General features: G+C 43.7%; 1 protein-coding gene across 12 annotated transcripts in view; it reads right to left on the reverse strand.

Annotated features, from left to right (window-relative positions):
- Nucleotides 1–379: 379 nt before the first annotated feature.
- Nucleotides 380–26,565, reverse strand: part of GRIN2B (glutamate ionotropic receptor NMDA type subunit 2B) — a 755,912-nt gene continuing 729,726 nt past the window's right edge. For all 12 annotated transcript variants that reach the window (XM_089303866.1, XM_089303864.1, XM_008259603.5 and 9 more), the window contains 4 exons: nt 13,661–13,821; nt 11,785–11,972; nt 8,686–8,924; nt 380–6,340 (listed from right to left, as the gene is read on the reverse strand). In XM_089303866.1, coding sequence (XP_089159992.1) covers nt 4,484–6,340; nt 8,686–8,924; nt 11,785–11,972; nt 13,661–13,821 — 2,445 coding nt within the window. In that variant the 3' untranslated portion in view covers nt 380–4,483. The remainder of the gene's footprint in view (nt 6,341–8,685; nt 8,925–11,784; nt 11,973–13,660; nt 13,822–26,565) is intronic.

Genomic DNA, 26,565 nt, shown 5'->3' on the forward strand with positions numbered 1-26,565 from the left:
AACCACTACCTGCTTCTCCTCCAGAAAGAGTTACTTAGACAGGAAGAAGAGTCTCTGACACCCCAGTGAAGAAAGCAATGCCCCTATCCAAGTGTTTAGCAGCCTCCTGCGCACATACAATATGGTCAATCAACAGCACTGCAGTGACATCATTATTCCTAACACATCAAGATAGACATGCACAGGGTGTCAAGCATTGACAAGAGTTTTTTGTTGCTTTGTTCTGCTTGGGGAGAGGGTGATGGAAACAAAGTGAATCCTGGAATTGCTTGTCCAAAGGCAGCCCAAACAATCTAGTTATTCTGTCCCTGAAATGTGAACCAACTAAAAAGCAAAAACAAACCCCCGTTCTTAAATGAGATGTGCAGGTGACCAGCACTCTGCAGACAGTTCTCCCTTGGGCAACTCTGGATGACCATGGAAGACTGGGCGGGTGATATTCACCTAACTGTATAGACGACTCCTATTTTATCATATTACACATGCGTTTTGGCACTACTGACACCACCAACATTTAATGGAATCATTTGGGATTTTCCCCCAATCACTACATGGCTGTGGCCAGTACAGGGGAGCACACAGTAAGGTTTCCCAAGTTCTGGCTGAGGGTACACAGTGATAAATTTTGAAATAACAAGGTCCACTGTACATGCATCACTCTGAAGGGTGTGCACAATCTTGATTCAGGCAAATTCAAGGGTCAGATTGAGGTCAGTGGAAATGCTGAGACTTCAGCATTGCCACCAAAAGGAGTGATGTAGGACCACACCGAGCACCCCACTTCTACAACACAAGGGGATGATAGAGGGTATGAGAGAGGAAGCATGGATTCTGAAGAACATTGGAAGCTTGGATGCTCCTGAGGATATCTGCAGAATCTCACAGTTTTGGATAGGTTGGGCTTTGATCCACACCCATCTGTGATATAGACAGGGCTTACTACTGAATTCTTCCTTATGCATTTTACTGGCTTGTTATTCTATAATTAAGTAGCATCTAGAATTTGACAGTGCTCAGCCCATCCTTTCTTTTAGCTGTCTTGAACAGCCTGTGAATATCTTACTTGGTCTCAATTCAAGCATCTAGTTCAAGAAAAGTGACAAATTGGGGCCAAATAAGAGGTTTAGAAAAATGATCCATCTGACAGTTTCTGATAATGGGGGGATAGGGGAACAAATAACATAATATGATGGGGAAATGAATTTGCAAATTTCATCCTGTGGTAAAGAGAGGCTGCAACCCTTTACAAAACCAACGGTTCAGTGAAAGAAATTCTATTTGTCTGGTTAACCCAAGGTCAGGTTTCGAACACCTGGCACAAGGCAAATAGCACCTTCCTGATGGCAGTAATGAGGACAAGGCAAATAGAAAGCCTCCATTGGCACCATCCCTCATATACCCCACCTTCCTACCTCTAAAAGGAGCTTCAGCGACCTTTCTAATGGAGCCATCTAGCCACTGAATTTTGAGCATGTGGACTCTGGTCATCTTTTCTAGAAAAGTATGCAAATTAGTGAGACCCATACCCAGTGCTACTTCTCATGATGATGTCACATGCTTCAGAAAGCCCAGTTACGGGACACTTCTGGGTGTGCTTGCAGTACTGATTTCTAAGGGCAGTGAGGGGGTAGGCTGGGGCAAGGGGCAAGGCGCAGGGGTGAGGAAGAAGATCAGAGCAACCCAGATGGTTGTCAAACATCAGAGGAGACTGCCAGGCGAGTTCTCAGGGTTGAATATCCTGAAATCTCTCAGCCACACCAAGAAAGGGAGGCTAATTTGACCTCGATTCTATTTAAGCCCTTTAAAAATCTTGACTACTGTGGCTACTGACAGGAAAATGATGGCGTCACCAGCTCCTTTTTTATGGAATGCTGGAAAGCCATAGTCTACCTTGCAGCTCTGAGTTAGACCTGAGGTTTGCTTAAGAGCCACATCAGAGCCTGCGCAAAGTCCAGGCCGAAGCTCAGGAGCTCTTCCCATACAGGCTGACAAGAAGACTGGCTGGGGAGGGTCCGGGGGGAGGGGCTCTTCCACCACTGTGGCTTCTCTTCTCATTCACATCTTCTAGACACCCTGAAGCAAATGCCGTACAAAACACTTCCCCCAGTGGAAAATGAAAACCCAGTAACAAAACACTTGTCTTCCCCTTCACTCCCCACCCCACTCCCTCCAGCCCAACACCCTGAATACTGACAAGAGAACACTTTATCTATACAAAATTAATTAGAAAACAAAATATTTACATATGAAATAAACACCATCTTCATTTCTGTCACTGTGGAGCCTGACAGAGCCCCCATGGTTCTAGACTGCTGTTCGCTAGGTTAGTTGGTTTGGTGGTTTTACTTGAGAGGGGTGAGGTAAGAGGAAGAGGGAGGAGGGAATGAGCCCCTGGCCCTGGACAGAGCCTGGGAGAAGCAGTGCTGATCAGCCATTCGCCTCCTTCCTCCTGGGGTGGCCCCACACCCTCTGTCCTCTCTCTCAAGTCTTTTCTTTCCTTGAACCTAAGCAAAGCACTCCGTGTTCCTCCCGCCAAATCTGTGAGAGGTTCAGCCCCTTGCCCCCACGTTCGTTTAGAAAGAAAAACTTTACAAGGCCTTCAGGTGGCTTGGAAATGAAAGAGACTGAGGTACAAATCCAGGAAAAGGGTGGGGATGAGGAAGGACCAGGAGGCAGGGCAAACAGGAAGGCAAAGACCAGCCCTGGGGGGTGTGACTGGAGGAGACATGGCAGCTTCCGTCAGAGGAGGATGAGCACCTTTCTAGGTTGTGTGTCCTGTGTGCAACGTGGCGATCCTGCAGTCCAGCTTCCACAGTGACTCAGGGCTCTTTGGATGCCACCCCGCATAAGGGTAGGATGGCCAGACCCCTAGAACACCCTTACCCCAAGTTTCAGGACCGGCAGTGACAGATAATCATTTCCCTTCTTGATTTTCCAACTTTCAGCAAAGGGGGCATCGTGTCTGCCAGTACCCTCAATCCCTGGAGTTTTACACATTTGTTTTTCCTTTTTATTCTTGAATGGTACAATCTGGAATGGAAAGGAGGTATTGTAGGAGGGGGGAAGGGCTTCTACCAACAGTGTTCACACGGGGCTCAAGTCACACTCCCAGGAAGCTGGGTCCAATGGGAAAGTCGTTCCCCTCCTGGCCTCCCCCACTCATGACCCTCGTCCCCCTGCATCCTGAGCTGTCTGCGTGGAGGTGGGCTTTCTCTCTCAGCTGTCTGTTCCATTAGGGTTCCAATCAGTTCTGGGGGAACAAGACTGCTCTTCTAGCTCCAGGTTAAGTAAGAAGGGATCAAAGCATTGAAAACATCCCCCTCTCTCACTTACCCTACCCTGGACGACTCCCCTCTTCTTCCAAGCCTTTAAGTTCCACCCCATGCCTTGGCCAGTTGAGGGTCTAAAAGCCCAAAAGAGCCTTATGGAATCTTTTGCTCTCAAGAATCATGGCTGCATCTAGCTCCCTTTAGCTTTCCAGAAAGTTGTTGGTCCAGACTGGCTGAAATTGTTGGCAATCACTGAGGAATCGCCATAGGATTGTCTCACCACCTTTTTTGTCTAGCCCCTACCTTATCCTCATTCAGGAAAGGCGAAGAGGGGAGAGAGAGACAATATTCAGGTATCTTATGACCATCTCTGCTTGCACATAAGCCAAACCAAGCACGTTGCTGAGGGATATAGAAAGAAACAGCATAATGTGTCAAGGTTGCCTTCTCTGCAAGTAGGGGCACCTGATTGCAACCACGTGCAGATGTCCACGGATACAGGCAACCGCAATCTACCTGTTTTGCTTCCAACACACTGCAGAGCACTATGATAGCATGCTCTTCAATTTGTTCAGGAATCTACTCCTCCACCAAGGGCCTTTTATTTTAACTCACCACTAATCAGTCTCATGGAGTGGAAGCAAATGTTGTTTTGGCTTATATACAAACATGTCCCACCTTCCCCCTTGGCACGTGATCTCTAGGCAGATATGATCTATGCAACCAGAATTTAGCAAAAGCCTCTGTTCACTCCCAAGCAGTTTGCTAAATGGCCTTCATTCGATGCATTTGCTTCCTCACCTAAGTGCAAAGATTCATTTGGGAAAGGCTACTCCAGAGTTCAGATGCCTCCTCTCCTTTCTCCTAGCTTCACTCAAAGTAGATGATGGCAGAGTTCTTCTATGCTAGGAGGAAGCTCCTGTGCAGTCCTTCCTCTCTCCTGTCTACCCTCCTACTTCATCCTCTCCTGGGAACAGGAACGGCTGACAGATGGGGAAGGTGGGGGAGAACTGCGAATGGGAAGAGAGATGGTGCTGGTCACCAGGGTTGCCCTCAGTAGGAACCAGAACTCCAGGATCCCATGAGTGAATTAAAACAACAATAAAGGAGCAAATGGGAACCAAGTTGACCCCCACCTCCCTCCGTGAGGTGCGCCCCAATCGACCCACACCCCTCCCCCTCCCATACCCACCTTCACCTCTCTCTTCCCCCACTCAGACATCAGACTCAATACTAGAAAGTTTCTCATAAACGTGCCCATTGCTGGAGCCATTGAAAGCCCTGGGGTTTTTGTTGTTAGGCACACAGGGGTTGGACTGGTTCCCTATACAGATGTCCTTCTGGAAACGGCCTGGCACAGCCCCATGGAGGGCCGAGACCACCGGCTTGTTGGTAACAAGGGCCCGGAAGTCTGGCCTGGCTTTCGACGCCCCCGCCACCGTGGGCTGCCTGAAGAAGTAGGATTTGCTGCCATGGAGCAAGCACTGGTCGTCCCCAAAAGTGGGGATGAAAGGGTTTTGCGTGACCCGGTCAGGGTAGAGAGACTTGCTGAGCATGTAGCCGCCTCCGGGGTTGTTGTGGTGGTGGTGTCCGGCGGCGGGCACTGAGGACTTGTTGTTGGCAAAGGTGCTCTCAGCAGCTGGCATCTCGAACATGTGGGCGTAGGGGCTCCCATCCAGGAATCGGCCCTTGTCTTTCAGGCTCACGCTGCGCGGGGCCAGGGCGGCTTCCTCCTTCTGCAGGTCCACGAAGGTGTCGTAGGAGTGCTGCCGGCGCAGTTTGTTCCGGTTCTTCTTCTGGGCCTTGGAATTAGTCGGGCTCTGAGGGTACTTGGTGGCAGAGGCATTGGATGGCACCGCCACAGGGGCAGCCGGCTGGTCCAGCTCCTGCAGGGAGTTGTCCTCGCTGATGTCGTACAGGTTGCCTGCTTTCTTGCAAGCCTCACACCGGATGCACGCCTGCCTGCCCGAGTTCTGACCTGCCACGGTCGTGGAGTAGTTGTGCAGCTTCGAGGGGCAGCTGCGGCAGAAGTTGCCCCCGGACCGGTCCTCCCAGTCTACATTGGTCAGGTTCTTCTCCCAGGGGGCTGGCACCCCGCCGACCCCACCGTGTTTCTCCCCGGTCCCGTGTTTGAGGTGCGCCCTGTTCGTACAGGGCCCTCCTCCGCTGACAGAGTCACGTTTGAAGTCATCGCTCCGCTCCTTGTAGATATCGGTCAGGTCCACATGCTCCCAGTGAGGTGAGTTCTCCTTTGTTCGGAACTGGTCCAGGTAGAAGTCTCGTAGCCCTTCCTTGTCCCTGAAGTAGCGCTTGTGGTCAGGGGAGCGGGGTGGTCGGCGGCGGTAGGCCAGCTCGATCTCATCGAACTCCCGCCGGGACTTAGCCGAGGCTGGTCGCTTCTTCAGGCTATCCTTATATTGCTGCTTACGCCTCTTGGCCGCGTTGCCCTCAATGTTTCCATAGGTGACCGTGTGGGTGGAGATGTCCGAGACGTCAGAGCGGATCAAATCGTCGTGGCCGCTGTAGCGGTCGCTCTTGAAGGAGAACTTGCCGTAGAGGTCGCTGAGCTGGCTGTGTTTGGAGGAGGGCAGGCCGATATCCAGGGGCTTCTTGCTGACGGACCTTGGCTGGGTGGTGAAGGGTGGGTTGTCACAGTCGTAGAGCCCGTCGATGGAGCTGGCACTGCCGATGCTGTGTGGTCGGTGATGGTGGTGGTAGTGATCTTGGTACACGTTGCTGTCTTTCAGCTGCAGGTTGCCAAACGTTCTCTCCACCTCACTGATGTAGTCGCTAAAGAGGTTCTCCTCGCAGGGCGGGTTGTTGTACGACTTGCAGTCAGAGTGTGTGAAGCTGCGCCGGTGCTCAGAGATGTCATAGACGGATGACTCGCGGCGGATGAAGTCCAGGGCGCTCTGTGGGGAGCCGTTCACACCAGACAGGTTCGCCATGTTCTTGGCTGTGCGGAGCAGGCGCAGGATGTTGGAGTGTGTGTTGTTCATGGTAGCGGTGGGGGAATTCATCACAGATTGGCGTTCCTCGATGGCCACCCCATGGATGCAGCTGTAGATTCCCTGGAGCAAGAGAAGTAGGAACAGGTCAGGTCTCCATGTGACCATCAAGAGCCCTCTCCCACCCTTGAATGCTAACTGGTTACGGACAGGTCAGGAAAAGAATGAAGCAGAGATCGTCGAATACATTCATAGAATGATGTGTCCTGAAGCTTGCCTGCTGCAGCTCCTTGAATATAGCAAGTTTTATATGGTGAGCTAAGATCAGTGATGTGGCCTTCAGAGACAGGGGCAAGGCCATACCTAGAGACTCCAGCAGACAGACTGGAGTGACAAGATATGGCATTTTGGCCTCAACTTCACCATGGACATACCTTGATTTTACTTTCTAGTCCTTAACTTTTGCATCTTAAAAATGAGGCCAAGATAAACCATAGCAAAAACTGTTATCAGCCTCCTGGCAATGAAGGGCAATATTCTATAGATGTGGATGCTATTCTGCCCTGGCTGTGGCCACTCTTGGCTGGCAGGAGCACACATGGGAGCTCAGTAGCTTACAATTGCCATTTCTTTTCAGCTCTGACAAATTTTGAGCAGCTTGTAGAATTGTGGTCACCAAATGACAGCTTTGGATCAAATCTCTTCTTGAGCCAAACATGAACTAAGTTCAAAGAGAGGGTGAGAAAGCTCTGTAGGCAAGGAAGGATTTCTCCCCTGTTGCGTCCTACACCCTAGGATAGAATTAGGACAAATCCAAAGTGCTAAATAGGAATAAGTAAGTCCCCTGAATTCCCTCATTTATTCCCTTTAGCTCTTATTTTCCTTCTTACACTTTCCCTCTCACATGACACTATCATACATAATTAATGTCTTAACAAATTAGTATTGATCAAGAACTAGGGCTTAAAGAATGCAGGAGAGGGGATGGATTGGGTTCCTGGAGGGCCCTCTACACTCACTTCTAAAGTCAAGCCAACCTACTGCTCACTTCTTGCTTTGAGAGGTGGATATATTTGAAACTTTTCTCCCTGGCAAGTCAAGGTATTGAAGAGGACGTTGTTGAATTGTGTCTTTACAATAAGGGTGATTAATTTGCAAAGAGAAGTTGTCCCTATGGATGAAGATGGTAGAGGTTAGGGGACAGGTGAGGTTAGAAGGAGAATGGAACTACATGGGAAAGAAGAAAGGTTTAGATAAATGAGCCCACTGTCTCAGAAGGCATCAGCTAGAAATAAGATCTGCAAAGTAAGGTTACTTTTTTCTCAGTTTCCTTTTTAACCCTTTTTGACTGTGGCTAGGAGAAAATACCAGGTGTTTTTCTTCTTATAGAGGCATGGATTATGTCAAAGGGCTAGGAATGGGATTTCTATTATAGTTCATCAGCTCCAGCTGCTTCTGTCATCATGCTGTCTGCAATCAGGGGCAAGTGTCCCACAGTAGAACAACATGGTTCAGGGACTAAAACTGCCACAAGTTCCATTTTCCTATCCTGATGTTACTGAATGACCTGAATTAACGCATATCCAGAGAGAAAATGGAGAAATTGTTCTCTGAGTAAAATACTACAGGAAAGTGATCAAAGGATTGAAACAACCTAATGAGAACCCCACTTTCTTTTGTAATACCACTTAAGTCCAAGTTGGTCAAATCTTTAACATGGACTTCAACTCTAAAAGGACATTCAAGGTCATTTACCCACAAATGACTCTTATAACTTTATGAGCAAAATCCAAAGACGCAAATTAAAAAAAAAAAAAAAAGAAACTAAAAAACTCCCTGTGACTTTCTGTTCACATATAAAACTATGTTCCTAATGCCTCACTTTGGACTAGAAATTAGAGAATGACCTAGGAGTTATATTCTTGCTCCAATTAAGGAAGTTTCTGGAATACAAAGTTCTTATGACTCAGGACTGATTTATGAAGGTTATATTAAGCTTTTTAACTGCCCCTATCTGACATGCGTTTAAAATTTAGAGTGGAACACTGAAACTACTACTAATCTAACTTTGTTTATTAGAGTAAGAGAAGCATGTTACATTTCACTCAATAGAATTGTGATTCTTTTAAAGGATTGAATGATTAATGCAGTCTATAAAGAATCAACTAATGATGATGAAGGGCATTTGGTAAAAATCCAAGTTTTCCATTTTGATCTGTTAGTTCTTATTGAGAATCAAGTGCCCAAACCCCACACAAAACTATCGGTATCTTCAAAGAAATATTTCAAGTGGCTTAAAGGAAGGTGATACTTTATCACAAAACCTGCTGGGGGAAATGTACATGATGTGGTTTCCTGCTTTAGCCACATACGTCTGGAGTTAGTGCTCTCTTGGGTCTTTCTGCTTTGCACAGGGCTAGGTTAAGCTGTCCTTAACAAGCTGCAGGCATCTAAATCAAAGCACTTACTCTGCTGATGGAGAAGACCATGCCAGGCTTGCCAGAGCAGACACCCATAAAGCAATGCCGGAACTGCCAATAGAAAAGGTGTTCGCAGATGAAGGTGATAAGGCTGAGAGCCATGGCTGCCCCCAACATGTAGAAAACACCCGCCATGTTGTCAATGTCCAGCTGGCTGCTCATGACTTCATTCTTTTCATTGTGGCAAATGCCAGTGAGCCAGAGAGCTTCCAGTTCCTCCATCTCCCCTAGAGACAGGACAGAGAAGGAAAACAGATAAAGACAGAAAAGAGAATACAGAAAAGGAAGAGAGAAGAGTGTTCAGGGAGATAGAGGGAAAACAAGCACAACAAGGAGACACAAAGAAAATGAATAAAGTTAACAGTGGTTATATTAATACTACTTAAATCCATCAATATATTCAACAAATAGTCAATAAAAACTTAATGTGAGTCATACTGCTGCTGCCCTCTGCTCTATCCAGTATAAATTGTTATATATATGATCAATATGGCAAGGTATTGACGCTCAGTTAATCTGAATCTTTTGTTACCTGTATAGCCATTTTGTGGATGGACTGGCTAGTAGATTTTCATGGGGTGGGGGTTAGGATTTGAAGGTGGGGAATGATAGATGAGTGAATTTCAATCTGTATCATACACAAACTCCAGGTAGCAGGGTACACATGAACAATGAGAGAGGAGTGGGGAAACACAATGTGATCTAGGGAAAGGCATGAAGAACAACAGTTCAAACCGAATGATAATAGTCCAAAACAAGCTAAATAGACAGACACGGGAGAGTTTTAAACAGGTGAATTTTAAAATTGTGCCAAGCAGATTGGACGGAAAGAGGAAAAACAGGCAGAGAGGAGTAAGTTTGGGTAAAAGAAGGCAGCAGATTCAGATGGGCCTCCTTTCAATTTTGCATAACTACATCCTGGTTAGTTCAATGCATGATGGGTTTCAAAGAGACCCTATGCACTTGACTGGATATTAAATATCAGAAAGGTATAAACCTTAGCCAAAAGGAAAATGAAAGAGGCTGTGTGCTATAGAATGCATCTAATCCTGAACAAAAAAAAATTAGAAAAATCTCTGGAAGAAAATTGCCAGAAGTCGTAGTCTAGTGTATTTGAAAACTTGAAGTTTGTTTTTATAATCCAATTAATGCTCCAGTTCCTCATAGAAACAGGTTCCATTACTGCCCATAAGTAGTATACACTTAAATTACAGACACTGTTATATCAAAATAACTTATTAATATTTTTGATATAACCCCCCTTGTCCAGTGTTAAACCACTTTTTACTCATTTCTTTGATCAAACTATGATTTTTCCTAACTAGTGGATCAGTCAACTTCATCCTGCAGTCCAAAAAAAAAATCTATTTGTGGTCTCCAGTCTCTGATCTCACCCCTAACAGCAAACATTATGCAGATATAATTTAGAGACCACTGGGTTGATAGGGCTATGGAGCCAAGCCGAATCAAACAGCTCATCTGTAACTGAATTAGTCTCAGTGAGGCCATCAGGCAGAGTGGATACTTTGGACCATAAAGTGGAGCGGGATGCAGAAGACAGAAAGATAATGAAGTAGGAGAGGTTTTCTCAAAGCAACGTTGGGGGTTCAACCTGCTGCCAGAATGACCCTGGGGAGTCCCTTATGGTTTCTGTCTCTGAGGACTCTGGGCTGGAAGAAATAGGAGGCAGAGATAAAGAGCAAGATGGGATACAGCAAAGGATGAATAGATGCCTACAAGGAAATTTCCTTGCTCTTTGGGTGCATACAGAGCAGAGACCTGCTAAAGCTTCTTCTACTTTGTTTTGGCCACATATGAGATAACTGTTTGGAATATGTAATACCAGCCTCCTCATCTTGATTCCCCAAGGTTAACCATACTCTTCAATCCTAAAACATACCTCTTGTCCAACTAATTTCATCTTCTCCCCCATCTTTCACCCTATTAGTTGTGTCACCCCAAAATTCATACGGTCAAACCCTAACCCCCAGTACTTCAAGATATGGCTTTATTTGAATAGGTTACCACGTATATAATGAGTTAAGCTAAGGACACACTGGAGTAAGGTGAGCTCCCCAGACAAGGTAATTGGTAATTTTAAGAAAAAGAGAAACTTAGATACAGATACATATGAAAGTCCTTCAAAAAGTTCATAGAAAAATCTATCATAAACAAAAACTATGCATCCATTTCAAACTTTTTGCAATAAAATAAACTTTTTGAAATCCTTATAAAGAGGTAAACAAACACACACACAGGCAAAATGCCATGCAAACAGGAAAGCAGAAATCAGGGTGATGCTTCCACAAACAAGCTAAGCAATGCTAAACACCAGAAGTGGGTAGGGGAGTGGGGGGGGGATAAAAAAAAAAACAGCCAGATTCTCTCTCATGGCCCCAGAAGGACCACCCTAGTAACACTGAATTTCAGACTTCCAGCCTCTAGAACTGTGAGATGATAAACTTTTGTTGCTCAGTTCACTCAGTTTGTGATACTTTGTTGTAGTAGCCCTAAGAAACTGAAATACATTTCTTAAGGATTTGAAAACTATTTAGTTTCTGACCCCTAAGTCATAAATTAGTGATACAAAGAGGACGAAAACTTAATCCAATGGTCTTTAGAGATGGGGCCTTAGCAATGTAATTAACATTAGACTGGGTCTAAATTAGAATGAGGCCTCTGTGATCTAAACATGGTATTTTCAAAGGAGGAAGAGAGGAGCCACGGACTGAGATGGATGGATACACATGCTCCCTGCCTCTTGCTGTTGTGATGTCCAGAGATACGCTGGGACTCTGCCAGCATGAAGGCCATCACTACCAGTGAACTAATGCAGTCCATCCAATCTTGGACTGTGTACCTTCAGAACCATAAACCAGAAGAAACCTTTCATACAATTAAGTTAGCTTGCCTCAGGTATTTCCCTATAGCAATGAGACGCTGACTACTATAGTACCTTAACATCTCAGACTGTGAAGTGTTTCTTTGCAACACTTGAATTAGCCAAATGGAAATGGAAGAAAGATTAATGTTCTGGACTGGCCATCAGGAGAGGCCAAAGGAGCACTTCCCCTTTCCTTAACTCACCGTCTCCAAAGAGCTGCAGGATAGCAAGGTCCACTTGGCGCTTCCACCCAGAATCTTTCTGTATGGCAATGCCATACCCTGTGGAAGCAAAGACCTTCCCACTTCCAATCGTCACCAGCTTGCAGCCTTCATCTCTGCCTGCCATGTAGTTCAGCACTGCTGCATCATAGATGAAGGCATCCAGTTTCCTATGCAAAACAGAAGCAAACAAAACCATCTATGGGACCATGAATGTGAATCAATAGGATTCCAGCAAACTACATGGAGATTTTGTTCAGAGTAAGGCTACAGTTGGAACTCTGCCAGAATCCAAAGCCCACATCCCAGGCTGTTCTTTATGTGATTTCAGTTTGAAAGGAGGAGTTCTTTCCCTCCCACTGGGAATGTAAGTTGGGCTTGAAGCCAACTAATAAGCTGTGTCTGAAAAGGAGAAGGAGTAAAAGGGAATCAATAAAAATAATAACAGAAATAATGAAAAGTAAGCACTGCAATGATAACAAATAGCATGGGCAAGATTTATATAACATTTTTCATTTCTCAGTCCATTACAGTTCAGAGTGGGGATAAGTGTAGGTGTGTGTGTTCCAATAGATGTGCACTGCTATTTTTATGGTCAGAATGGCTCCAATATTTACTTGTGCAGCACAGGGTAGAGGTGAGTAGTTGGGGTGGTGGCAGCACAGGCTTGTTTAAGAGCCACTGTGAGTGATATCTAGAACTCAGGTCTCAAGTTTCTACACATCTAAGAACCTCATTTTATGTATTGTGCTTGGCAATGAAGGAATACATAGGAAGGAGACTACAACTCAGGGTAAAAGCATTAAGGTTAATACTTAAAACCAGTATTTAAATACAGCCACAGTCCAGGAAGCAATTCAGAGTAAACCATTCAGGTCATAGAGAGGTTTGTAAGGAGGAAAAGCATGTATCACCTTCACTTTTGCAATCGATGTAGCTTTGTCCCTTTTTGAGAAGAAACCAGCCCTTTCTGGCATGATATTATACAGAGCATTTTATAAAAGGTATTTTTCAGAAAGGTGGCACATCGTCAAACCAAAATTCTCAAATGACTGAGACCTTTAGTCAAACTACCTAAAGCAGCCCTTCTCCAAACTCAAATCTCATCTTCTAAACTCTGTTTTTGACCTTATTTTTGGTGATAAGATAGGATCTCAAAGTATTTTAAGCAATTACGTATCCATCTGGCTCTTCTTCAGGGGCATGCCGAGGAGGTCCAAATGCCACTAATCGTCAAACAACACAAGAAATCAGCTCCATGACCCCTTGCTCCCCAGATCCCAACATCTGTAATGCTCAATTGTCTACTGTTTTCTGCAGTTTTGTCTCCTGGAGGCAAAAAGAACAGTTTGGCTGGGACTATGCAGGCCCACACCTTCGTAGTTCATGAACTCCTTTCGGCCCTAGAGTACCCACAGCTGGATCACTAAGAATGAACAGAACCTAGGCGTGGAGATCAGCCAACATACTCCTACATTTTGTTATCTAAGAACATTTATGCTTTCATTCTTTTATCTTCTCTCTTGTCCATCAAGACATGGGGAGCATCATTTTCACTTCTTAGATAACATGTCTTTATCTGATGTGTACCACATGAGCCTTATCCTTGGTTCTTTACATCTCTTTCATTCTTGTTTCATGGTTACATTAATCCAAGGTGAAAAATCTTGTAAAAAATTATATAGAAGTCAATACTAGTACAGGAATCTTTATCCATTGATTTGAGTTCTGTCCAACTGGGGTCTGTAGAGAGCGAATGTTGTCTTCTTTGACTACACATTGTATGGTACCTTGGCACATCAGATTTAATATACACTTAATAGATATCAAGAACTCTGAGCTCAGAAGCAGTTCTTACCCTGTTTTCAGGGAGAGCAAGGCATCATCCACACCCCTCTGGTTGAACTTTCCCATGTAGGCATGCATTTCTGCATAGTTATTGCGAATATTCCTCTCTGTGCTGCCATTGGGCACTGTCCCAAAGCGGAAAGGGGGTGAGAAGTCATTAGGTCTCTGGAACTGTAGAGAGAGAGAGAGAAGGAAAGCCATGCTTTTGAAAATGTGAATATACATTAAATTAGCATTAGTGGATTTATAATAGAAGAGACCCAACCATAGTTCATCTGTATAGTTATATACACACATGTACACACATACATATATGCAATTCACTAGCCCTCACAGAGAATGACATTTTCTGAGGGTGGACTCCCATTCAAAGACCTACTGCTCAGAGATTGCTATTTGTATACTCCTAAATCTAATCTATATACCTCATAAGTTCCTTTTAAGTATATGATATACCAATGATGATGAGCCAAAATGGACTGTGCCATTGGTCTAACTGTGGTGAACTAGTCACTTTTATTTCTCAAAAGCATTTTAAATCCGTATCCAAGACTGAATTTAGGGGTCAAAATACATTGGCATTGCACTATCTTTTTGCTATTTTAAATTATTTGTTTGAAAGGCAGAGAGACAGGGAAAGAAAGTCAGATAAAGGTCTCCCATTCACTGGTTCACTCTCCATATGACCGAAACAGCTGGGTCTGGGACAGGTCAAAGCTGGGAACTCAAAGCTGAGAGGACTCAAGTACTTGAGCCATCACTTGTCACCTCCCAGGGTACACATTAGCAGGAAGCTGGAATCAGAAGGCAGAGCTATGACTTGAACCCAGATACTCTGAAATGGGATGTAGGTGTTTCAGGTGACATCTTGACCATGATGCCACATGTCTATCCCTGTCATTGCACTGCTACAACCACAGTACCTTAGTGAGGTGAGTTGCATTCTTAATAATTTATTACCAAATGTTTTGCTAACAAATTTTCTGTTGACCTTCCTTGAGCATTTCAAGCTCATATTTAGCCTATGTGAGTTGCAGGATAAACTCCAAAATCAAATACAATTTTAATTATATTCCTTTCCTTGCTTAAGAACTGAAAGTTATCTCTAGTTCCTACCATAAAAAAAGTGAAATCTCTTGAATCTTCATCCCTAGGACACCAGCTTTATTTCTGGTTATTACCCTGCAATGAATAAGCCTTTGTGTTGCTTCTTGAACTCCTAATTTGTTCTTTTGTATCTTCATGGTCTCAAATAGTCCATCTTCTCAGCACAAACTCATCTTTCTGTATGGGCCAATTCATGTCCTTCATTTCAAAATAAAACTCATACCAATTTCGTGAAGATACCTTCTGTGAACTCTTCTATTGAGTCTACTGAAAAGTAACCCATCAGTACTTGGTATTCTTGGTTTAGATCACTTTAATTCACACTACAAATTCAATTACTCTCTAAATGCACTGCCTAAGTTATGAAAGCCAGTTTCTGATGTAGTCATTGAAGAGTTGAAGCTCTAAATTCAGACACATGGACTGACGACCAGCTCTGCCAGTAATACTGTGTGACCTTGGGCAAGTAACATACGCTGTGTGCATCATTTCCTTCTGAAAAGGAGACAAGAGTGCCTCGTTTTTCATCTTGTTATGAGGATTAAATGATACAATATATGAGAAGTTCTTGACACAGCACTGGCATACAATAAGTGCTCAGTAAGTGTCTTATTACACAATTTTAAATTCATGTCTGTGTTCCAAATTTCCTAGTCAACCTCAGGCTCTCTAAGTTTCTCATTCTATTCTATAACAATGATCATGTAGAAACATGACCAGAGTAGCTCTAGTGAGACTTGGCATAGGAAAGAGATGTTTAAAGTTCTCTGGATTTCAATACCATATTGCGATAGTAAACCTGACATACCACATCTGGAGAACTAGAATTGCCTGGGTTTCAAAGTCATTCTTTTTATGGGGGGTTTCAGGAATCACACATGCCATCTTAGTCACTCAGGGTCAGTCACAGCTTAAAGAGTCATGCGGTGCCATGTAACCAGCTGTGATGTTTCAAAAGACTACTCCCTGATGACAGTTTGGAGCTGTGGTGAGACAAAGCCAGCCCCCAAAAACAATTATCATGTTTCCTCTGATTTGTGGTAACTAATATATACGGCACAAAAAAGTAATGGATAGGAGCGAAATTGACATCTTGATATTTGATTATTGTTTATAGCCCTTATCTATACTTCTGAGGAACAGAGGTTGTTTGACTTACAACTTGAACTTTTTATTTAGTGGAGGAGTAAGCTTGTGATTATAAAGTGAATTGAAAGTATGTCATTGCAAAAATTAAAAAGAAGAGGGAGAAAGTATCATTATGTTCTTTAAAACTTAATATATGGGGGACAGTGCTGTGGCATAGTGGGTAAAGCTGCCACCTGCAGTACTGGAATCTCATGGGTGGGGTTCGAGTCTCAGCTGTGGCCTGAGAAAGCAGTGGAAGATGGCCCAAGTCCTTGGGCCCCTGCACCCATTTGGGAGACCTGGAGGAAGCTTCTGGCTTGGCTCCGCTCCAGGCATTGTGGCCATTTAGGGAGTGAACCAGCAGATGGAAGACCGTTCTGTCTGCCTTTAAATAAATAAATGATTACATATAGGGAGCAGATTTCATGCATTTCATATAAATAAATAAAAACACTTAAAAAGAGTTTTGCCTGATTATCTTTAAGGCGGTGGTGACTTTTGCATTGCATGGGTTGCGAAAGGGTCACTCATCCAAACCATTTGTTTAACAAATCATGAACTGAGGCACAAGCATCGCAAGTAATTTGAGATCACCTAGTGGCAGGGATAGCTAACACTGCCAAGACTCAATGGGCCTAATGAGGAGTTACCTCTTCTTTTCCCCAGCAGACAGCAACCTAAAGTAGACAGGTACCAGAATATGAATATCATTGTCAAATAAAACACTTCAGATGTTTGAAGAAAGGTATCTTCCAAATCAAAACTAGATACTATGGGTGGCAGCAATACAGCCAAATCAACTCCTAGCAATCCTCACTTTGCTAGACAAAGTAATTTAACCAGTAATTTTTCACTTTGTAGGCAATGGCAGTTGACACTCATGATAACAAAGGTACTCTAGGGCTCAAAGTATTTTCTGAAACATCAAAAAGCTATAATCATGTCCAATACAATTCTGGTGGAGTTATACTTGAATATTTTTGAAAACTGGTAATCCACACCAGGCATATGCAATAGTTCCTGATTACCAAATGGAACCCAAAGCCCAGAAGTCTCACTTCCTGATGACGTAACACTACAGAAAGTCCCTATACTGTTCCAGGTAATTTTAAAGTTATCTTTACATTTCTACATGCTGTTTTATAATTGTATCCCTACAAGATAAAACCCAAAGAAATAATAAAAGATCTACAACAGCCAAGATAATTTTAAAAAATAAAACTGAAGTATTTATACTGTGTGACTTTGATTTATAATAAAACTACAATTATGAGTGTGTGGTATTAGCATAAATAGAAAAGGATATCACTGGAACAGAACAGAGTGTCCATTTAACAGACCCACTCATATTTGGTGATTCAGTGGAAAGAATAATCTTCAAACAGTATTGGAACAATTAGCAAAACAGAACTTTATTCTTTCATTATGTGAAAAAAAAAGTTATTCTACACCTTACAAGATATACAGTAATTAATTCAAAGTGGGTCATATGCCTAGATGTAAATCCTATAATTATAATAAAACCTCTAAGGAAAATTTAGGGTAAAGACAAAGATTTCTTAGATGTAATCCCAAAATCATGATCCACCAAATAAATTGGATTTCATCAAAATTAAGACTTTCTCTTTGAAAGATGCAGTTAAGGCTATGAAAAGACAAGTCACCAAGTAGAAGAAAATATTTGAATTAAAGCTATAAAAAACAAAGAATTTAATGATAATGGGTCAAGACTGACTTAAAGTGTCTTCCACATGAAAATAATCAACACCACCCACCCGTCAGTAATGTGCAGAAGGCCCAGTCCCATGAAAAGTGTTGGTTTTAGAGGAAGACAATTGGATTTGACTCCAGGTCCCTGGCCAATGTGTGAGGGCAAGGTACTCAAACTTAACAATGCCCCATGCTTGGGGGAGTATTATTTTAATGAGCAAGAGAATAGGTAGGGAAACACCACAGTATTTGACACAGGGTTGATTCTCAGCATTGTTACCTGATACTGTGGGCATGCAGTTCTAATATCCAAAACTGTCCTTTGTAAAGCAATGTTCTTTCACACTGAAAAATCCTTATTTTCTGATTTGTTCCTTAAACTAGGCCAGTCTGGGAGCCAACAGGGAGAGATCATTGCCCCAGAATTAGCCAAAGCAGAAGTGAGTTTGCATTCTCTTTAATAAAACACAGGTTTTTAAAAACTGTAACTGGGCCTTGAACTTCACTAACATTCATATCCATGGAGAACTGTATGTTTAGGGAAGCCCATGGGGAAGAAGGAAAAAGTAATCTTCCAAATATCTTAGTGCTTCCAATAAATGCCTTTGTAATAAAACTTACACCCAGCTGTAATGCACACTGTGGCATTTATTTAACCTGTGTGGCAATCAATGCTCTCTGGGGTTTTTGTGAAGGAGTAAAATTTAGCAACTATCAAGAACCAGAATGTCTTCAAATCCATAGAAAAAGGAGGACCCTGAAAACAATTTTTTGCAAAAAAAAAAAAAAAAAAAAAAAAAGTAAAAGCTGAATATACCATGGAAACAAGCAACTGAATTAAAACCTCAGTCTGGCTTTACAGTAGGGAATTCTATACAGTACTTCTTATTCATCACCTTTGGCCATCATAAGTTTTTCTTGAACATGAAATCTTTTTCTAGGAGCCCCCCAGATTGGGATTATCAAACACAGATTTTGGTAGTGGGAAAAATAAAACACACACAAAAGGGAGGGAATCTTCGGGATCAGTCCAATTTCATGATTGAAGAAACTGAAGCTCTGAAGAGGCCAATCAAGTTGTTCAAGGCCACATGGTGGACTAGGAGACTTGGCCCTGAGGTACTAAGCAAAAATGGTTGCTAGCTCAAGTGCCAGTAGAATAATCCTGCTCCTCCCTCTGGGGGAGTGAAGCCATCCACTGTGAGTGGGGCCATTTGGTGAGGGGATCCCTCTCTCTCTGGTACATCAGATGCCAACTCCCACCCTTTCTCCTGGATTCAACACATGATTTCCAGCAATGTACTTACACAAGGGCAAAACAATGTCAGAATGCTAAGAGAACTGTAATCTCACTTGATCCTCCTGGATGGCACCAGGGAATCAGAATACAGCCCTCTGAGTGGCTCAGCCTCTGTCTTAAGGACCTCCAAGCAAATTAGACTTGGCAGTCATGCAAGGAGACAGGTGCCCAATGGCCAAGAGCAAAGGCAGCACCTGACTACCACCCCCTCCCTGCCCCAAGACAGAAACAGACTCCAGGGCCCTGGGCTGCTTTGGCTGCACCTTCCCACTAGAAAGCCTCTTGATGCAACCTGCTGCCAAGAGGAAAGGAGGGAGAAAAGCCAGGGAAGCAGGAATCTGGCCCATTTTGTTTTATGATGATTAAATAAATCTATAAATTGATTTTCTGATGTATAATGCATGATTAATTCATTACTTACAGCCACTCTTACTCAATGTCTATGTACATGCTGGAAATGACTCACATTATCCTCCTTAACTATAAGAATTAAGACATCAATTCAATTGGCAAATATTAACTAAGTATCTATTAGAAAAAAGGACTGTGAAGTAGGAAGTAAGAGTGCAAAGATGAAAAACTCAGAACCAGTTTTCAAGGAGTTAACATTCCACATATCATAAAGGTAAGCATTTGTTCAGTTTTCATCCATTTGCTTGCTCATTTTTCTTTCATATTTGTATACGTTCAGCAAGCATTTATTGATCCCTATTGTACAAAGAAGATTCGGAATTCTGGGATGCAGCAGTACAGAAGAATATGATCTTGCCTTCAAGGACTTTACACCATCAAGAAGGGAGGCAGATAATAAGTCTGCTTATTTTGAAAAAAATGTGATAAAGTCAACTACAAATCCTCTGCTACTCCTCGCATAAAGAGGTGAGGTTCATGGCCCCTCCCCTTGATTCTGGAGAGGCACATGCCACTCGCTTCACCAGTGGAATGTGGCAGAAGTAACATCCTGGAACTTTTGAGGCTAGGGCATAAGAAATTTTGCAGTATCCACTTTGGTCTCTTGAATTCTTGTTCCAAGAGTTTGGTCCATCACATAAGAAGTCCAACAATGCTGAAGACACAATGCTGACAATACCACCTATAGGTGCTCCTGTCTACAGTCCCAGCTGAGTCCTGCCTTCCAGCCACTGCAACCATCAACTAAATATCAAGTGACCTCAGTTGATGCTACATGAAATAGAAGAATCAGCCAGCCAAGCCCTATCCATATACTTGACTGACTAAATATTGAAATATAATGAAATGGTTCTTGTTTCAAGCCACTAAGGATTGGGATAGTCTGCTGTATGGTAGTAGGTAACTGGAACACAGATTATTTCAAATAGTGAAAATGAAGTGCTATGAAGAAACTGAAACAACGTAACTGAATAAAGAAGGACTGGCAGAGGAACAAGCTCAGACTGGCCATCTTGAAAAGGCCTCTTAGTGAAGGTGGTATCTGAACAGGGACCTGAATGGTAAGAAGGAACCAGGTCCTCGGACATCAGGGGCAAAGTGTATCAGGCCCAGGAAACAGCATATGCAAAGGCCCTGGCATGGGCAAGCCTGGTGATTCCAGGGGGCATGACCAATGTCGTGGGTGCTACGGAGCAACTGTGCCCACCTGACAGTGTAGACATAGGGCCAAGAATGCTGTCTCAGGTGGCATCACAGGTGCTGCAGCACTGGGCCATGATGCAAAGGAAGAGGAACAAGAGGGGTTGTGGATAGAGATAGCAGTATGTTCAAAGACCCAGGATGTTGAGAGAGCCTGGGCATGAGTAGGGACTACCAACATTTTACCATGGCCAGAGCCTAGAAGACAGAGATATAGGGACTGGAGCTTGACCTGGTTGAAGAGAAAGGCAAACCCCTAGAACACAAAGAGAACTGAATTCTGTGAAGAGGAGTTTAGAGCTTATCCTCTGGCCATGAGTCTCTGGAGCCAAACTGCTTGAGTTCAAATCCCAGTTCCGCCGCTTGATATAGCTTTATGATCTTGGGCAACTCACTGAATTCCCCTTTGTTCCAGTTTCCACATTTGTTCAATGGGCTAATCACAGTACTTGCTTCATAATGTGTGAGGGTTCATTCAGTTAATCTGGACAAAGCATGAGCACAGACCCCAGCACATAAGGACACTACACTATTCTTGTTAACATCATTGCCATAGTCCTTGTCAACGGAAGCAATTGAAGAATCTGTCAGAATGAGAAGACTGGGATTTTGTATTAGAAGGTGGCTTCAGGTGCCAGCAGGTAGGACATAGTGGAAGGAATAAGATGGAGGGATGGGCACAGAGGAGGAGCCAATCTCCGCTAAGGAGATCCACAAAGGGATAAGTAGGAATGTAAGCTGAATGAGAGACCGTCCCTACTTTCCAACACTGAAAAGAGGCCATGTGCACAGTTAGTCAACAAACAAGCCCAAGGGGCATTTTACGGTTGCCACAGAAATTCCAAAGCAGAGGTGCCAGCGCTGTGGCATAGCAGGTTAAAGCACTACCTGCAATGCTGACATCCCACATAGGCACTGGTTCCTGTCCCAGCTGCTCCACTTCTGATCCAGCTCTTTGTTCATGTAGCTGGGAAAGCAGCATAAGATGGTTCAAGTGGTTGGGCCCCTGTACCCACGTGGGAGACCAGATGCTGGCTCCTGGCTTTGGCCTTGCCCAGCACTGGCTGTTGTGGCCATTTAGGGGGTGAACCAGCAGATGAATAATATTTCTCTGTGTAACTCTGCCTTTCAAGTAAATATTTTTTAAAAAGCTACCACCAGAAGCCAAATTTGTGAAAAACAAATTATTATTGAAGAAAACATGCATTATTGGTGAATTAAAGATTCCAAAGGAGAATGTGGCAATCAATGAGAGAGGGCAAGCACTTTCATTGGCTTATTCACTCTGCAATTGCCCACAACAACTGGAAATGGGCCAGGTCAAAGCCAGGAGCCAAGAAGTCAATCCATGTATCCCACATGGGCAATAGGGACCCAAGCACTTTGGCCATCACTTGTTGCTCCCAGGATGCACATTAGCAGACAGCTGGTGTTGGAAGTAGAGCTAGGACTCAAACCCCAGGACTCCCATATGGGATGTGGACATCCCAAGTGGTGCCTTAACCATTGCATCAAACATGCCTGCCCACAGGAGGGCTTCTTGAAGAAGGCTGAGTTGAAGTTAACAGGGAGGATGCATTGGATTTGGAGGTAGAGGTAGAGAGGTAACATCAGTTCACAACAAGGAAACCCCCTGCCTTAAGATTCCTCCTCCAAGCAGGTTAGTCTCTAGGGTAAGAGTGAAGAGGCATATTATAGAGAAGTTTTTGAGGCCATGAGGTCTGGAGAACAGCAAGTTCTGATAAACCAAGCCCCAAATCTCCCCTGTACTGATGGTGTCCAGGCTGTGGTTCTAATCACAGAAAAGGCCATCTCCTGCTCTACTGCCTCCATGTCCTCAGGAGGTTAATTGGAATCAGCCCTAGAGAAGGACAGCACACAAATGAAAGAAACCCTACTGAAACAGAGGGTAAGGCATGGCCTTCTCAGGAGTTGGCTCCCCTGAAGACAGGCTCCTCACAGCCAATCTGAGTCCAGTCAGCAGACGCAGCTTAGACCAGGGCTGTGACCTTGCAGTGATGGACACTGGACATCCTGTTTGCACGGATCATCTGCATGAGACAGAATCTGCAGCCTTTTGTTTTCAAAGCTTCACAATCCTATACATGAATATTCATTCCATTACTTCTGATTTTACATTTGAATCGCAAAGAGAAACCATGAGCAAATGCCACTCAAGTGCCCAAGAGAAATGGTGGGAAAGCTGAGGACACATGGGGGGTCTTCGGCCTGTGCTTCCAAATTCTGATGGATCACACTTCTGTCCCTGGCGTCCTCCTGTTCTGATTGTCATGATTTGGTATCTTAATACAGCTTTTATATCACCTTTATTATTGTTAAAATTTGATGCAAAATTCTACAAATTTTAACCCTATACAGAATCTCATAGCCACCACCACAATCAAGAGAGAAAACTGTACTGCCCTCCATCCCCAAATTCCCTGGTGCTATTTGCATAGTCACATCCTCCCATTGCCTTTAATCTCTAGCCATCACCAATATGTCCTTTATTCCCATGGTTTTGCCTTTTCCAGAATGTTTGTAAACGTACTTATATAGTACAGAGGCTTTTGAGACTGGCTTTTTTCACTCATTATTTATTTCCTTTTAATTATTATAAGGCCTTTGATAGTCATCCATGCCATTACACACATCTGTAGGTCATTCTTCTTCCTTGCTGAGCAGCAGTCTATAGTGTAATATGCCAGGTTATTCACCCATTTATCCATTGCAAGACATGTGTGTTACTTTTTGGTAATTATGAATGGAACAGCTGTAAACATTCCAGTTCAGGTTTCTGTAGAACACACATTTTTATTTCTCTAAGCTATACTTAGGAGTGGGAGTGACAGGTCATGTGCCCCTTGCCTCCAATGTCTTTTACATCCCTTTTGTGACCAACCCAGTTTTCTTAGGAATTATAAAGTAAATACAATTATTATTATCTTCATTAGCCTGGGGGGTGTTGTACCAAACTGCTGCCTGCTACTAAATCTTTCCATTGTATTACCTACAATCCAGCTGGGATGAAATGAGTGTATGGTGACTTTAGACTCTGAGCAGTGTTTAAAGATGGTAAGAAGTGGTCTTCCTTTTCTCCTACCATGGTTCCTTGCTGGGCCCAAAGCAGGAAGATCAGATGGTAACACTAGGAGGTTTCTGAAAGCATTACATAGTTCACCATTCCATAGCCCATAACTGCTTATGGATGCAAATGAGGTAATCTGTGCTTATATTGAAAGGGCAAAGGTTATGAGTTCAAGGATCTAAGTTCAAATCTAAGCTCTACCACTGATTAATGCTGTGACTTAATAATAAAAAAAGATACCTGAGCTTTAAACTCGGTTTTAACAATGTTCCAAGAGGAAAAATAGGGTTTAACCTGCCGTCATAACTCCTCCAATTCAAGACATGGGGGCCAGAAAAGCCCCCCAGTGCCTTACCCCTGGATCACCCTGGCTGTAGGTATCATTGATGGATTAGAAAGTCAGTCTTCACCTTCATGAAAGTTACAACCTGCAATGATGATTTCTACATTTCATTACAGACTATTCATTGGAGAGAATATTGTTCAATTTCTTTCAAAGGAGATGACTGAGTTATGATAGCAATAACATTATAGAATGTAGTTAGAAGATACACGTATATAATAAAAGTGCCAACATTAACTCAGTTCTCTTTCTGGGACCATGAGAAGCCTGATGTCACACTGCTAGTGCCAGAAAGTGAGTGAACATATCAGAAGCATGCAACTCACTTGGTTCTACACTCTTTTCCTTTATTATTAATGTAAGTGCTAGAATTATGACAGTGCCAGAAACATGAGTTTGCACATGAAGGAACCTTCCCTTGGATGTGAAAAGGTTGACAAGTTTATGCGTTCCCTGGCCATGCCATCATTCCAGAATGTGTCTTTGGCACTATGGGTGCTGTGGAGGAGGTATCACTGCCTCTCTGAGCTCAATGTGGAGCTGGAATTCCACAGTAGACCCTAAAGGGGAGGGGGCAATGGAGGAACTGTACCTCCCTCTTCTCTTGTCATCACCCTTTTCCATCACCACAAGAACTTGCAGAAAATAAAATATGGGTCCCTTGTATTTGTGAACACAGTGGTCAGTTTTCTTTGCAAACATGGTCTTAACACAGCAGTCATTACTTTTGTATTTTACAAAATTTGTATATATGGGCTGTAATAAACCTTTCCTGAACTATCAAGTCAGATAGTGGCCTTGGTCTCATGTTATACAGCTAAGGGTAGGTTCCTGAGCTCAGAGAGCCAGGCAAGGGTGTTGATTCCTGTATTAAACATATCAATTGTGGGGCCGGCACTGTGGCGCAGTAGTTTAATCCTCCGCTTGTGGTGCCAGCATCCCATATGGGTGTAGGTTCTAGCCCTGGCTGCTCCACTTCCAGTCCAGCTCTCTGCTATGGCCTGAGAAAGCAGTAGAAGACAGCCTGTGTCCTTGGGCCCCTGAATCCACATGAGACCAGTAAAACGTGCCTGGCTCCTGGCTTCAGATCAGCGCAGCTCTGGCCATTGTGGCCATTTGGGGAGTGAACCAATGGAAGGAATACCTTTCTGTCTTTCTCTCTCACTGTCTGTGACTAACTCTCAAATAAAATAAATAAAATCTTTTAAAAAAGCATCAATTGATAATTTTACCATATCATCACCTGTGCCCTAAAGTGTTAGCTATTTGGCAAAGTCTTTTGTCTGGCTGTAAATTGTCATCATCAATACACATTTAATGGGCATAAACCAAGGATAAGTCACTGAGCTCTGAAATGACATGAGGCCACAGATACTATGATCCCTTCATTACAGTTTAGTTGAAAATAATAATCACCCTACTAACATACGCCAGCAAAAGCTGGTATTTCTATAGTACTTTGTGCTTCAGAGTTTACATAAAGTCACTTACTAATCTCATCAACTCAATGAAAACATTCTGTCCATTCAGTAGACAAAGAAACTGCTGCACAGATAAGTAATTTGAAGAAAGCCACAGAGGTAGACACTAGCAGAGCAAGGATTCAAACCCTGGCTTCTCATATTTAAACATAATTTTTAATCTTTTTTTATTAGATAGGCAGAGTTAGACAGTGAGAGACAGACAGAAAGGTCTTCCTTCCATTGGTTCACCCCTCAAATGGCTGCTACAGCCAGCGCACTGCGCCGATCTCAAGCCAGGAGCCAGGTGCTTCTTTCTGGTCTCCTGTGCGGGTGCAGGGGCCCAAGCACTTGGGCCATCCTCCACTGCCCTCCCGGGCCACAGCAGAGAGCTGGACTGGAAGAGGAGCAACCAGAACTAGAACCCAGAGCCCATATGGAATGCCGGTGCCACAGGCGGAGGATTAACCAAGTGAGCCACAGCACCGGCCCCATGGCTTCTCATATTTAACCATAAAGTGCAACACATAGCCAGATGCTCAGAAAAGATGTAGGATCTGGAGGCATGCATTTGACATAGCAGTTAGGATGCTGCTTGGGTTATCTGAGTGCCTGATATGAATCCTGCATCGTCTGCTTCCCTTCCAACTTTCTACAAAGGAACATTCTGGGAGGCAGCAGGTGATAGCTCAAGAACTTGGGACCCTCCCATCCATGTGGGAGACCTAGGTTGGGTACCAGGTTTCTTCTTTCAGACTGACCCAGACCCAGACCCAGCTGTTGAGGGTATTTGAGGAGTGAGGCAGCAGATGGAAGGTGTGTGTGTGTGTGTGTGTGCCTTTCAAATAAGTAAAATAAAGAATCCAAATGGAGGTGAGGAGAGTAGGGGCTAAGGAAGTATAGAGAGGGTAGAGCTCATCACAAGGGGAGAAAGTTGGGGATGCAACATAGGTCAGAAAGACCTTAGCCTGGCTACAATTACAGCACTGGGAAGGACAATGATGGCAATGGCAAACAGCACCTGCACTGAAGCTGGAGGGAATGTGCAGACAAGGCACACCAAGATACTCCCTGAAAACAGAAGTCAAGTGGCAGAGCACACTGAATGGCCAGGTGAGCAGGACACAACAGGGACCCCATGGCACTCAGCGGGGGGATTACTGCTCAG

This window comes from Oryctolagus cuniculus, chromosome 9, assembly GCF_051225735.1.
Source record: "Oryctolagus cuniculus isolate XC-2025 breed Fujian yellow rabbit chromosome 9, ASM5122573v1, whole genome shotgun sequence".
Lineage (NCBI taxonomy): Eukaryota > Metazoa > Chordata > Mammalia > Lagomorpha > Leporidae > Oryctolagus > Oryctolagus cuniculus.